This window comes from Ailuropoda melanoleuca, chromosome 6, assembly GCF_002007445.2.
Source record: "Ailuropoda melanoleuca isolate Jingjing chromosome 6, ASM200744v2, whole genome shotgun sequence".
Classification (NCBI taxonomy): domain Eukaryota; kingdom Metazoa; phylum Chordata; class Mammalia; order Carnivora; family Ursidae; genus Ailuropoda; species Ailuropoda melanoleuca.
In genome coordinates this window covers 114,636,221-114,650,877 of record NC_048223.1, presented here as the reverse complement: position 1 = coordinate 114,650,877, position 14,657 = coordinate 114,636,221, and the positions used below count along the sequence as shown (strand labels likewise).

The 14,657-nt window shown below is 33.5% G+C and overlaps 1 protein-coding gene across 1 annotated transcript in view; it reads right to left on the bottom strand.

Annotated features, from left to right (window-relative positions):
- The window catches only part of ATRNL1 (attractin like 1), a 723,131-nt gene that overhangs the window by 490,934 nt on the left and 217,540 nt on the right, over positions 1 to 14,657 (bottom strand). Inside the window, exon 19 of the mRNA XM_034663626.1 lies at positions 4,657 to 4,750. Coding sequence (XP_034519517.1) covers positions 4,657 to 4,750 — 94 coding nt within the window. The remainder of the gene's footprint in view (positions 1 to 4,656; positions 4,751 to 14,657) is intronic.

Below are 14,657 nucleotides of genomic sequence, written 5' to 3'. Positions count from 1 at the left end.
TGTTCCAATACATCCAGCTTCCTGAGTTTTCTGACTCTGATGTTCAAAATTTCCTCTAGACAGTTCCAGCATCTCCCCACTTATTTACTAGAGGCAATCAGCATGCCCGCATTTTAAAAAGCCATCAGGAACTACAGGTATATCACAAAGACATGAAATCCTGGATCATAGGAGAGTGTTCTATATCAATAAATTCTCCCTTCTCCAGTCTTAGATTTCATGCTCCCTGATCCAAAACCCTCCAGGTCCACTCTCATACATGCACTGCTGATTCCTGTCTCTCCATAGTTCTCAGGAACTGCAACTTTTTCAGTGATAAGCTCTTACCCATCTACAGCAGAGACTGTGTCTTCCCGGTCATGCTACACTGAGACCTGACACTTGTTACTGATCTGGAGACAATAAATGGAGGCAGGGTACACTCTGGAGGAGGACAAACATCTTTTTATGAAGCATAAACAGCAGGTGAAATTTTTGCATTGTTGCCAGGGAAAGGGAAGCTACCTTACTCTATCAAATGACAGAAGATTATTACTTCTACCCAGGAGTCTTCAAGGGAATAAATCTAGGATTCAGGGCTCTGAGGTCATACTTATAAGTGTCCCCATTGTATGCCTCAAACTCCCACTCCTTCTCATCAAGGAATGGCTCTGGCATGGGCGAACTGTCACTGCTGGTCTTTCAGTTTCCTTTGCAGCCAGCCAAACTTATGATTAAATCCTGGGCATAACTTTCAACATACTCTTCTCTCTAACTGTAGAAGGTAATGGTTTCAAATGCTTCCATGAAGACCATGTGATGTTCACAGAATGCCATGAGTTGATGGAAGGCTCCTTCTTTAAGGCTTTACAGCAGTTAACAAAAGCCAGCCAAGTCCACTATTATAGTTACCATCCCCCCCAACGACTTGCAAGTTCTAAAGCTCCTGCACAAACTAGCACTTCTCCTCCAGCCTATACTTCATCCTATCAAACACGGTTAATATTCCCCATAATTACACTATAGCACACTGGGATAACCACTGTCCCACTTACCGTGGGATAAGTCATCTAACTATAACATCCCCTGCTAAAGGTCTGTTACCAAGAGCCACTTTCAGTAGCAACTGCCTTAGTTGGAATTACGTCAGTAGCAGATGCCAAGATAGGATGGGGGTGCTTGCCAAGGGCAGTTATCTCAGGAAGTACTGTGACACAGGGGGAAATGTAGGACAAATTCTCACCCTTCATTGGCTGAGGATGACCCACCTTTGCATAAACTATCTTACCCTTCCTGGTTGCACTGGGCAGAAATGAGCACCTCTGGAACTAAAAGAAGAACAAACATTCTCATACTGTCTGTGGAATACTGGAAAATACAGTAAACTGTCCACTACAGCTTTGGTGAAACTATGACAGCCAAGGGAGTTAGCAAGATACATCATAAGTATCTGCCACATTTTATCAAATCTTTTACCTATTTTTATTTTATTAAAATAAATTATCTCCCACTGAAAAACATCAGATTCTATCACAAGTGTTGTTAGAAGGCTGAAGAAAAACAAAATTAACTACTGATCTTCCTCACACTATTACATTGAAAAGGAATTTGACTGAGTGAGAGACACTGCATTTCACAGAATGTAAATATGTGTTACCTTTACATTATAAAACTGATATATTTTACAAAAATAATATACCATGCTTTCTTTGAAGTCTGCCTGTTGCTCCTCCAAAGTAAACAAGTTTCATAGAGAATACCACCTCACTTATTACATATTTATCTTATAGTACATATCTCCATTAAATCATGTTTTAAGCGACCATTTCCACGTTCCAGCTGTGGTTTAGGTTAGAGCCAGAACCCTGGCAAGATAAATAATGTAGTGCCCCTTTGAATGTACATTTTGGCCCCATTACTGAAGCCTGTTTGCTGTGTCTGTTCTTCCTCTTCCCGCAGCTTACACCCCAGGAAATGCATTCTTAAAATGGTCTCCATTTTCTTCCCTGAGCAATTGGTGAGGTGCATGGAGAAAAAAGAACTCTAGAAAGGGTATGGACCCCCCCCAGGAGCTCCACATTGTATTGACCATCCAAACTTGAGCAGCAGTCAACTACCTTAGCTCAAGCCTTCTATGTTTCCAGTTGGTTTCGCTCCAGGTAAACCAGTGTTCCTGTCTCATCTCTCCCTGAAAGCTCTTGTTTCCCTTTAGGTTTTTGGCTATTTTTACCCTGTAATCTCAATTCTCCAATGACTTCCAGAGAACTCATGGATTTGCAGTTTGCCTAGCTCTTGTTTCTTTCATTGTAAAGGTGGGAGCAATGCTCTTGCCAGCCCTCTATGTCCTTGAGCAAAAGCCTGAAATGCTATAACCTTTTTCATTTTCACTCCTTTGTTTTACTGATGTGGTTTCTCCTTCTGTTTACTATATTATCCACCCAGAAAATTTTATCACCTCTTTCAAGTTCCAGCTCAAGTACCCTCTTCTCAAACTTTCCTGATCCGACCAAGGTAAATTAATCCTGCCCTTTTCAGTACTCCATCAATACTTTCTTTATTCCATACCATTATAAACTTATTGAACACTTACACTGGGGTACTGATGACATGGTCTCCAAAGAATTTCATTCTAGCAAATGATACAGGAGAGTGCACAAGGAACAAATTAACACATAGGAAGAGAACCAATTTTAGTTTGAGGAGGTTACACAAGATGTGATGTCCAACTATATATTTAAAGCAAAACAAAAATTGTCCTGTGAAGAGGGAAAGGTTCTCAAGCATTTCAAATCACTGATACAGGAAATTAGTATATTATATTTTGGCTAGTGTCTCCACTATTAGCCTGAAAAATACTTTCAGCAAAAACTATGTGATATTCATCTTCATTAATAGCACAAGCACTCACTTAATAATTATTTAGTGATTTGAATGACTAGCTTTGCTTCCTAACAAGAATGTTTTTTTTCAGTGTAAGCACACTGTAGAAAATAATTGCTTTAAGAATGATGATCCTATTTTCATTGCCCTGCACTCAAAAGTCAAATAAATAAAACAAAGAAAAAGTAATGAATATAATTCTATCTAAAAAGGCTATCTACAAAATACTGTACAAATTAGTATTCCAATTTTTCCCTTACTTACAAAAATCATAAATAAGAACTAGGGCAAAATGTACTTTCATTATTCAGAACTATATAATTTATTCTTCTACTATTTCATACATATGCCAAACCCTGTTACTCTTTCTAAGCTTATAATCTCATGATTTCAATGAAATAAAATACTGCTGTCACTTACCTGGAAACAAAAGTATCTTACTAAATTACCACAACACATTAGAGATAATTATTATAGATGGCGATATCATTTAAGCAAAAATACAATACAAATTAAAGTTATCAGTTTTAATTGATGAAATAATGGAATCTTAGAACAAAAACAGAATATTTCTTGTTTATGACCAGGCCCTGATACATAATTTGTGGCAGGAGGAGACAAGAAGCAGTACAAAATAAAAACGTAAGGCTCTTGCTAAAAATTTGTTAAGAATTTCAAGATGATGATAGCAGTGCATTAAACCAAGCACGATGCCCTTCTAAGCACACGCCCAAAAAGGCGGCCCTACTTATGAATTTTGTATTCCGCAAAATATTAGAAGTATCTTCTGTCTGATTTAAATCCATTGGTATTGAGACCAAAATAGCCTTCTTTAATAGGAATTTCCCAAGGATCTTATGCTTTCACCTCCTTTTTAAGTTTAGAGACTACGAAGAAGGAATAAAAACTGGTTCTGTTCACCTTCTCTGAAGTTGAAAACCTATGACACCTCAGTGGCTAGCCAAAGACATTATCATCTAACTTGAAATGTTTAAAATAATTTACATCAAATAATATACTTATTTTAAATAAAAAGAAACAAACTGATCATTTTCCATGGTTAATAGACTTCTTTGGATATAAAAGTTTTAGAGAACCCTTTATTAATTTTTCATACTTTTATAGTTATTATAGTTAGTTGATGATTTGCATCAAATACAGTAAATTTATACCTAACATAAGTGCATATATGCAACTCCGAAACAAAAATTATTTTAATTTTATATGGCATATATAAATTAGAAAAAAAAAGAATGTTTAGATACCATGAGACAACTGCTTTTTAGGGTTGATTTTTTTGAGGGTGAGAACGAATAACAATTAAATTATAAAAAGACGAAAATCATTCATAAAACTACTGAAAGCAGAGTAACAAGAGTGGGTTCATGTCTAGTGAAACAGAAAGAAGTATAAGGAACCACTTGAAAGGCTTAAATAATACAATTATAATTAAAAATGACAGATTCAAAAGAAGGGCAAGAAACATATGATTTTTTACTTATAAGCTATGGAGAAAAATCATAAAAATAAAATGAAAATTTAATGTATGTGTTTTCCAAAAAATTAAAACCGTTTCTTTTTTTAGAGAGATACCAAAGACAAACATATTTTATGGATTCTTATAAAGCCTTCACAAAACTGCCATTTTTAAAAGGCTTAACTTTTTATGAGAATCAATAAAATCCAAGTAAACCCAGTTTACAATAATATTGGTTGCTTAACTAGCACAAGCCTATAATAATTAGTTTACAGTAAAAGTTTAATCCACAGAAGTTCTAAAAAGTCATTTGTACTTACAATTGACATTGATCACCTTTGATTCCTTTAGTTGTGCAGAAACATTTTCCTGTATGCATGTGACAGATATTTGCATGGCCACTGCATGTACAAGCTGTAAGTCAAAACGAAAATTACACTGAATATTCTCCATCACAAACATCCATCACATTTCATTCATGGTTTTATTTTTATACTGTGTATTTAACCCTGGCCATCCAAAAACTAGAGTTACCACATAAGTAATTTTTTATTAAAGGGAAGTAAATTCACTTATTTAAAAATTTCGTGAAACTCTGTAAAGTCTATGGGGTAGCCTGAACTTTAGTATGGATCCAAGTATTAATGCATTCTTCTATGGGTTCTTTTCCATTTCTCATTTGGTACATCTATTTAATGAAATGAATTTCAAAGAGCACAAGAGTTTTAGAGTCAAACAGCTTAGATTCAAAATGTACATCTATAATCACCAGCTACCTTGGGTAATTTATTTAACTTCTCTGCTTTAGTTTATTCATCTGCAAAAAAAAAAAAAAACCCAATAATAATACTTCTCTCTTAGTATTGATGTGAAGGTTAAATGAGATCGTGTATTTTTAAATACCTACCACATATCAAGCACTTAATATAGCTATTACTTCTACTACTTTACACTGCCAACCATAATAAAAATATAGTTATGTATCATGTAAAAAAGCATGGCTCTTTATTGCCCCCAAATCATCTTATTAAGCTTCTGAGATCATTCTCAGTTTTAATATTCCAGAATATTAACTGAAACATTCCAGGGCATAATAGTTATACACAGTCAATTTGGTTCAGATGAACTCATTTCATTTTCTTACTTTGCTTTCCTTGTTAAAGAGTAGCATTCCAATTATTTGGGACACAAACTCCATACTTATTGTGTCCAACATCCGAACAATTGGTAGGTTCTATTTCAGCATGCACAATCTCTCTTATATCTGATCCCTCCTTTTCATCGTGATAACCACTGTAATTGGTGGTATAGCATTGTCATTCACCTTCTCTTACTGACACCAACACAGTCACATATCTGATCTTTCTACCATCAGTATTTCTAGGCTACAACGCATTTGCCAATCCTGAGATAGTCTAAAGAGACCAGGCCAACCATGCTACTAGTCCTTTCAAAAACCTTCAGTGAGAACTACTGTGTCCCTCCACGCCTCCACCTAGTTAAACCACTCTCTGACATAAATGAAACAATGTGTTTCTTTCCTGATTCACATACACATATAAAAATTAGTGAGTCACTGGTTTTGATCAAAATATAAAATATTCTAGAACACTAAGCATCTTGCTAATTGTTTATGATTATTTGCTTTGAAAAACATAGATGATTAATATAAATACACATACCCCTACACACACATATAAAGTAAGTTTTGGTACTAGATAGATTCTTAAGAAGGTGGTTTTTTGGCTAGAAGAAATTTCCACATAAAAGTATGATTTTTTTCTTCCTAAAGAATATTTAAATAAATCAGCATAATTTTCCTTTAAGTTTCTAGAATTAACTATGGAAACACATGATGTGAGAATTGCAGAAATGAATGACAAGGTGTAGTATTGCAAGGAATAAAGAAAACAATCAGCGAGCAATTACGAGAACTTAAGATATATTGATAACACGTAATTTCATAAATAGGAAATGAATATAACATGATATCGTAATATTAACTTGCAGAGGTTCATATTAATAGTGTCTTATATTCAGAACTTTACTAAAAATAATGATGCACATTAATATTTTAAAACTTAGATGAACCTTTTATTTACCCTTTATGGCAGAACTGAATAAGAGTTATGTTTGCAGAGTTTCTTAAAAGAATTATCATTGTATAGTAGCTTTAATAATTCCTGAGACCAAAAAAAAAAAATTGTGTTAAAATACCTCTCAATGTAAGCTCATTTTGAGAGAACTCCCTTGTGGTTCTGTACTTGAGGCTAAAATGGCACAAATGTATTTTAAATTCAATTGTTTAAAATTTATACTTCATGACAGTGTTGAAATTGTTTTGTTGTCAGCATTTGAGGTTATCTTTTTATGCTGAATAAGCACCTATGAAATCATCATACAGCGGTCTCTTGTTTGGCAAATTTTATATGATGATGATTTTATAGCCTAGACACACACTAAAGGGATATTACGCGGTCACATGTTATTTCTGTTCCCCTACGGTATGAAGTTGCAATATCAACTTATAACCAAGAATGGAACTATAAGGATAGAAAAAAGAATGGNTTACGCGGTCACATGTTATTTCTGTTCCCCTACGGTATGAAGTTGCAATATCAACTTATAACCAAGAATGAATAAGGATAGAAAAAAGAATGCTATAAGGGTTATTCTAACAAGTTGTACATGAAGAATATACCTAGAAACATGAAACCGAAAAGTAGTCGTCATTGGCAGTACATGTTTCTAAGTCAGTTTATGTGCCAAAGTCCCTTTCATTGCTACATCCTTGCTATCTGTTGAATACCTACAACAATAATTTCTGGAGGTTAGGAAATCATGTCCATTTAATATGCTTTGTATACTTCTAGCATATTATACTTGATATTTAGTAGATCTGCTATTGTATCTCAAAGGAGTAACAACTTTGACAAAGGCAACTGTTCAAACAGCTAATCTAAAATTCTAGTCTTCAAACTTACATTTTTTTTTACAACTCTAAGCCCAAATTTTCATCTATGTGGGGCTTATGAAAAGGGGAAACAGAATATAGTTGTTTCTTTTTTATATAAATAAACATGAAATGTTGATACCAACAATATTTTAGCAATCTGAATTTTCTCATTAAAAATACCAGAATTACAACTATTGCCATGTACCTGTTGTTGACAGAGTGTGATTTGTTTTTCTACTGAAAAGGTAATAGTTCTCATAATTAAAAATAGGCCAAAATTGGACTTACAGAGATTACTTTGTTTAGTCAGGATATTTGACACCTGTACTTGTCTAAATAAAGAGTAAGTAGTAAGACACAATTATTCAGCCTGAGATCCAGTCTTGCCTAAATGCTATGGGGTGTAAGGCACTGCTCTAGAACTGTAATTAAGACGGCAAACAAGGGGGGCCTGGATGGCTCAGTCAGTTGAGCGTCTGACTCTTGATTTCAACTCAGGTCATGATCTCAGGGTCCTGGGATGGAGCCCCTCAACAGACTCCGTGCTCAGTGGGGAGTCTGCTTAAGGATTCTCTCTCCCTCTCTCACCACCCCTCCACACCTCCCCCTGCTTGTGTGCTCTTGCTCTCTCTCTCAAATAAATAAATAAATCTTTAAAAAAATGGCAAATAAGAATCTAGAACTTAAGTAACTGGAACCGTCAAGCAAATGTCACTGTTTCAAGGAATTCAGTAATAGGTTAGAAAGTCATAAAGTGCCAAGAGGGCTGTAAGATTGGTATTTTATATTCCAAAGCTGCCCAACATATTCAAAAATGGAAAGAAGAAACTCTAACGATCTATTCTAACTATATCCCTGGGGCCAAATCTGGCCCATTTCCTAGTTTTGTATAGCCTATAAGCTAAGAATAGTTTTTACATTTTAAAAGGATTGTGAAGAAAGAGAGGAAGGTGAAGGTGGAGATAAAGGAGGGAAGGAGAAGGAGGCAGATGAGGCAGAGGCAGCAAGAGCAGCAACCAGAGGTGGCCCACAAAAAACAAAATTTACTATTTAACGCTTTAGAGGAAAAAAAGCATGCCAATCCCTGATCTATACTCGCAAAGCCTGGAATCACATAATTTGTNGCCCAACATATTCAAAAATGGAAAGAAGAAACTCTAACGATCTATTCTAACTATATCCCTGGGGCCAAATCTGGCCCATTTCCTAGTTTTGTATAGCCTATAAGCTAAGAATGGTTTTTACATTTTAAAAGGATTGTGAAGAAAGAGAGGAAGGTGAAGGTGGAGATAAAGGAGGGAAGGAGAAGGAGGCAGATGAGGCAGAGGCAGCAAGAGCAGCAACCAGAGGTGGCCCACAAAAAACAAAATTTACTATTTAACGCTTTAGAGGAAAAAAAGCATGCCAATCCCTGATCTATACTCGCAAAGCCTGGAATCACATAATTTGTCAGTTTTCCATTCTGATTTAATTTTAAAAACTGAAATCATATTTAAAACAAGTTAGGGTTTTGTTTTTTTTTCTAACAGAAGATGGTTAAGCAAAAACATTCGAATATTAAAAATTTCACCAAAATAAAATTTAACTCAACTTCTAGAATTGTATTCTTAACACCCGTGTTTACTTTTATAAAAGAGTAACTTTAGTCTTCTTTCATTATCTTTCATAAAAGAATAAGCCTTTAGTCATATTTTATTTTCTTACTCTAGCTGGCTAGATTTCTTGACTACTGCTAACGACTACCATTAAAGTATTTAAATCCTTCAAAATTGACTTCTCATACTTTATTTAATCTGGTTTTCATTCATCTAAAAAAATAGAACAAAATATTAATATCCTGGGCTATAAATGAAACATTTAAGAATGACACATTATTAGAAGCTATTCACAAAGATTATTACTTGCCTCAAGCCCAAATTCTTAAATTTCAACTGACTGAATTTTTATTGTATCTATTTTGAATCTGAATTGTTTTCAATGAGATTACTTTAAAAGATTGCCTTGAATAGATATTAGATGATGAATCAAAGAATCTGAAAAAATTCGTTATTATGTTACAAAATACNTTTTCAATGAGATTACTTTAAAAGATTGCCTTGAATAGATATTAGATGATGAATCAAAGAATCTGAAAAAATGTTCGTTATTATGTTACAAAATATGTTTTATATTTTGTAACATAATAGCAATAACAATATTTTGTCTCTATATATGACTGTACTATTTCTGAAGTATTTTCTTACACATCACTTCTTTAATCTTTTGCCACACATATTATACCCATTTGACAGAGGAACAGCTTCAAAGAAATGAAAAAAAATACCAAGTTTTTAATGGGAATTGATAAATCGATAACAGTCATCATATAAAAAAATAAACATGTAAGAAAAGCCAGGAAAACACTAAAAAAATAAAAGCTTTAAAAAAAAGAAACAGCCTACTAGACATTAAAACATTTATAAGCCCTCTATAATAAAAACACTGTAATACTGGCACATCAAGAGATAAAAAGATCAGCAGAGTAGTACAGAAAATCTATAAATAGAACCAAATACATACGAAAATTTAGAATATAAAAAGCTTGTATATTAAATCATGGATCAAAATGAATTTTTTATTTTTTTAAAAGATTTTATTTATTTATTTGACAGAGAGAGATACAGCCAGCGAGAGAGGGAACACAGGCAGGGGGAGTGGGAGAGGAAGAAGCAGGCTCATAGCAGAGGAGCCTAATGCGGGGCTCGATCCCAGAACGCCAGGATCACGCCCTGAGCCAAAGGCAGACGCTTAACGACTGCGCCACCCAGGCACCCCTAAAAGGAATTTTTTTTAAATAAATGTCAATAGGACAACTGGTGAAAAAGGTAAGTTTATATCTATACCTCACACCACACACAAAATTAAACTCCAAAAGCATTAGTGATCTAAATGTAAAAAAGTAAAACCGTACAAGTAACAGAAGAATACATAGGAAACATGGATAACTTGGATGTAGGAAAAGTACTCTAACTCAAGAGTGATAATTTTGATGAGTTTAAAATAAAGATTTCAGCGTGGCAAAAACAAACAGAATATCACCATAAGCACTGTCAAAGGACAGATACATATTTGGAGAAAACTGTTCAACAGATAGAGAATATTCCTAATAAATAAGAACTCTCATCAAATTAAGAGGATAAAAATATCTCAACAGAAAATTGAGCAAAAAACATAGGCAATTCACATAAAATATAAAAATGGTCCTTAAATGTATGAAGATCAATTTCACACATGATAAGAGAACAAAAAATTAAAATTTTCATCTATCAGACAAAAGTTAAAAAGTATAAAAATATTTTCTGTTCACAAAGCTATATGGATAAAGGTACTCTCATACACTGCTTGTGGGAGTACAGACTGGCACAACCATTGCTAATAATACAATATGTGTTTCTCTCTTAACCTCACATGCTCCCTTCTAGGAATTTATCCTGAAGATACACCTCTTACAGTACGGAAATACATATGCACACAGAAGTTTCCATACGCCATTACTGATACTTAAAATTATTGGAATTCACCTAAATATTCATAGTTGGAAAACAGTTGAATAAACTATAGTATATCCCCATAATGTAGCACTAGGTACTACAAAAACAATGAGGAAGATCTCTGTAATGTGGCATGATCTCCCAAGTTATATTATTAAATGACAAAAAAGCAGTACAACATGTTACCCTTTGTGTAAAAAAATTAGAAAATATGCATNGTTACCATTTGTGTAAAAAAATTAGAAAATATGCATATTTCTGCATATTTAGTTTTAAAAACAACATAGGGAGGAAACCAGAGACTGGTTTGGGATAGGTTACTTACAGGNCCCTTTGTGTAAAAAAATTAGAAAATATGCATATTTCTGCATATTTAGTTTTAAAAACAACATAGGGAGGAAACCAGAGACTGGTTTGGGATAGGTTACTTACAGGGCATGAGTGAGAATGTCATGAAAAGAATGGGGGGAAGGAGAGGGAAGAAATTGACTTTTTGTACATTCGTGACTTTGAGGACCATGTTACTATTTCACATACTCAAAAAAGAAAATTACATCAATACTGGTGGGGTGCAGGTGGCCCTAAAGCTGACTAAACACAGAAATAAATGAACGGCCCCTACTCAAATGACTAACAACCACACTGAAGGAGGGAAAAAGCACGAACACAAGTACTTTTTAAACACAGTTACAAACTATATGTCCTCATACTGAAGACAAAAATATATAAATAAATGCTAAACTCTAATTAGTAGGCTTCCTTTTCACAGAGGTGTAGTTTAGCATTTCCAAAACTACTTTCTGTGCATTTTAAGATTGAGGAAATTTAAAAATATATATTGTGGATAATGAAAGTCAGCTTAAAAATTCGGAGAGTAAGAATAGAATGAACCCTGTAGTAAGGGACAGAAAATGAGGTTTTAGTGTAGACTAATGGATTTTTTAAAAAGATTTTATTTATTTTATTTTAGAGAAAGAATGTAAACAAGGGGAAGAGCAGAGGGGGAGAGAGAGGGAGGTGGAAAGAATCCCAAGCAGATTCTGAGCTGAGCACAGAGTTCGAGGTGGGGCTCAATCTCACTACCCCGAGATCATGAGCTGAGCCGAAACCAAAAGTTGGACTCTTAACTGACTGAGCCACCCAGATGCCCCTAAACTCATGGATTTTAGTATAACATATAAGTGGATATAGAAACGTGTATCAATGTGTGTAGTTATGTACATGTATAAGAATATGTATGTGTCTATGGGTAAACACATAAGCATATGTGTACACAGATATTTATTCTCCAGTTCTGCCTGTTGAGATGATCTAGAAATAAAATTGTCTTTGTAGCAAAGAGCCCACTAAAGGAACCAAGGCTGCTTAAGAAATGCCAGTGTCTAGTTAGAGCAGGAAAAGTACAAGATGGTGGCAACAATACAAGAAAATGCTCAAAGAATGATAAAGAGTATATAGGTAGATATATGAAAAATGGATGGATAGACAGATGATACAAAGAGATAAATAGATACATACATACATACATGGATAAATACACAGATAACACAGACAAACTAGAGAAGAGAAAGATTTTCATTGTAAAAGAAAGCCAAATAATTAGTATAAGAAGAATGATAGAATTAGAAAATCACCATTTGGTAAAAATCATAAAAGTAGTAGGCGAAAGTTTAAGAACTAACATAATACACACATAGTCTCGAAGTATCTCCTAAAAGATATTTTTTTCATTAAAGGATAATATAGTAACTTTAGAGTGAAGAAATCTGGCAGACACCACTTTAAGCAAATGTCAATATTAAACATTACCATTAATGGAATGGTGAAGCATGTNTCCAAATGTCCCTATTAAACATTACCATTAATGGAATGGTGATAGCATGTGGCTCATGATATGGTGAGAAGAATTTAGCATAACTTCAGTGTATTCCCGCCAAAAGTATGTAATCAGAATATAATCATGAAGAAATGTCAAACAAACCCATATTCCTTACAAACCACATGCTATACACACACACAAAAATGGGCTATAATGCTAAACAATGTCAATGTCACTTAATAAAAAGAAAGACTCAAGAAATGTTCCAAATTCAAGAAGTCTAAAGAGACATACAAATGAATGCAACCAGTCATCTTGGATTTTCTTCTTCTCTGAAGAACAATGCTGGGACAATTAGTAAAACCTAAATAAGGTCTATATTCAATAATATTATGCACCAAGATTCATTTCCTGATTTCTGTAACTGTAATGTGGTTAAGAAAATTCCTAGTTTTTAAAAAATATCACTAAAGTATTTAAGGGATAAAGGCCCATCAAGTCTGCAATGTTTAAACAAAACAGCAAGAGAGAGAGGAGACTTGAAGGAACTCTATGTATTTACTTGCAACTTTTCTGTGTTAAACTATGTCAAGACAAAAAAAAGTTAAATAGACCTTTTTAATTTGAAAAGATAAAACATTTATACACCTAAAAAATAAATAAAATACACGCTAATGTTTTTGACTTGTAAGTCAATAGCAACATTACGTTTAACAACTTGGGGTGTTCTTTTTTTCCCTATATGTTATTAAGGGTTTTGTTTTTTCCATTTTGAGTAGAAGGGATATTGTTACCTATATGTGAAGTAAAAAATTTCATATCTAAAGAAAACATTATTAATTATTTCTCTTCCTATAAGGGAAATAAAAAGGGAGATAACAAATGGAGACCATTGTGTGGAGCATATAGAGATTGTAAGGAGGGTATTCATTCATTCATTCCACAAATATTTAATACGAAGCTATTCCATTCAGCTAACCTGTAACATCCAACAGCAAAAGAAGAGAAGAAGAATCATGGGAGCTTAACTGGTATTATCATTAACTAGGATGGGGGTGAAAGGAGAATATTCTTAAATAAAAAGTCGCTGAATTCAGCTTTTGAACTAATTAATATGAACAAACTGGCCTTCTACAGGGAAGTCAAAAAACAAGTTAAAATTGCTTATTAAAATAAAAACACAATTAAATATTTGTATGATTCCTTTATAGCCTAAAATATAGATTATTCTTATAAAATCAGTAGATGGACCCCTAGGGAAAAAGCAAGATGAAAGGTAGAGATAAAATTATTTGTGATTAAAAGAAAAGCAAATATTTGCATTCATATCCTATGGTATATAAAAATGGACCTTTGAGAGAAAAGGTGTTTCTTGGTAATAATATATTAAGAAGGATTTTAATATGTTTATGAAATATTTACAGAACATATTTATGCTGATGCTTTCCTACACCTGCTCTAGGCATTTCTTATATATAATTAACTTGTCCACTATCACTAATTAGTTTTTATGCATTATCTGAGCAATGAAAAAGTGTGCATCCAAATTGGCATTTAGCTTAATTTTGCTCTTTAAAAAATCTATAAATATTAGACTAAAACCAAATACATGCTTAGAGTTTCTTAGATTAACCTCTAATTTTCTGGAGTATATTAAATAAATGTTTTGTGCTTTAGAATATGAGAAATATGCCCCATTTTAAATATGCCTTTTAATTTTCATTCTAGGCCTGTCATTTGAAGAAAATAAGAATTACTTAACTTTTGTGGGTTTGTATAAGAGCCTTTTTTATTGTTAAGTTAAATTATACTATCTTACATCACTTTTTAAACAACCAAATAGTGCCAGATCCTTTAACACAAAACCTCAAAAAATACATGGTAAGGGGACTAGGCATCACATCAAATGAAATTAAAAAGAAATATTAAACACTTAAGATAAAATAATGGCTTCTACCTAGTCCCAAAAAGCTAAGTATTGTCCTTGTAGATTTAAAACCATTAAGTATTTTTTTT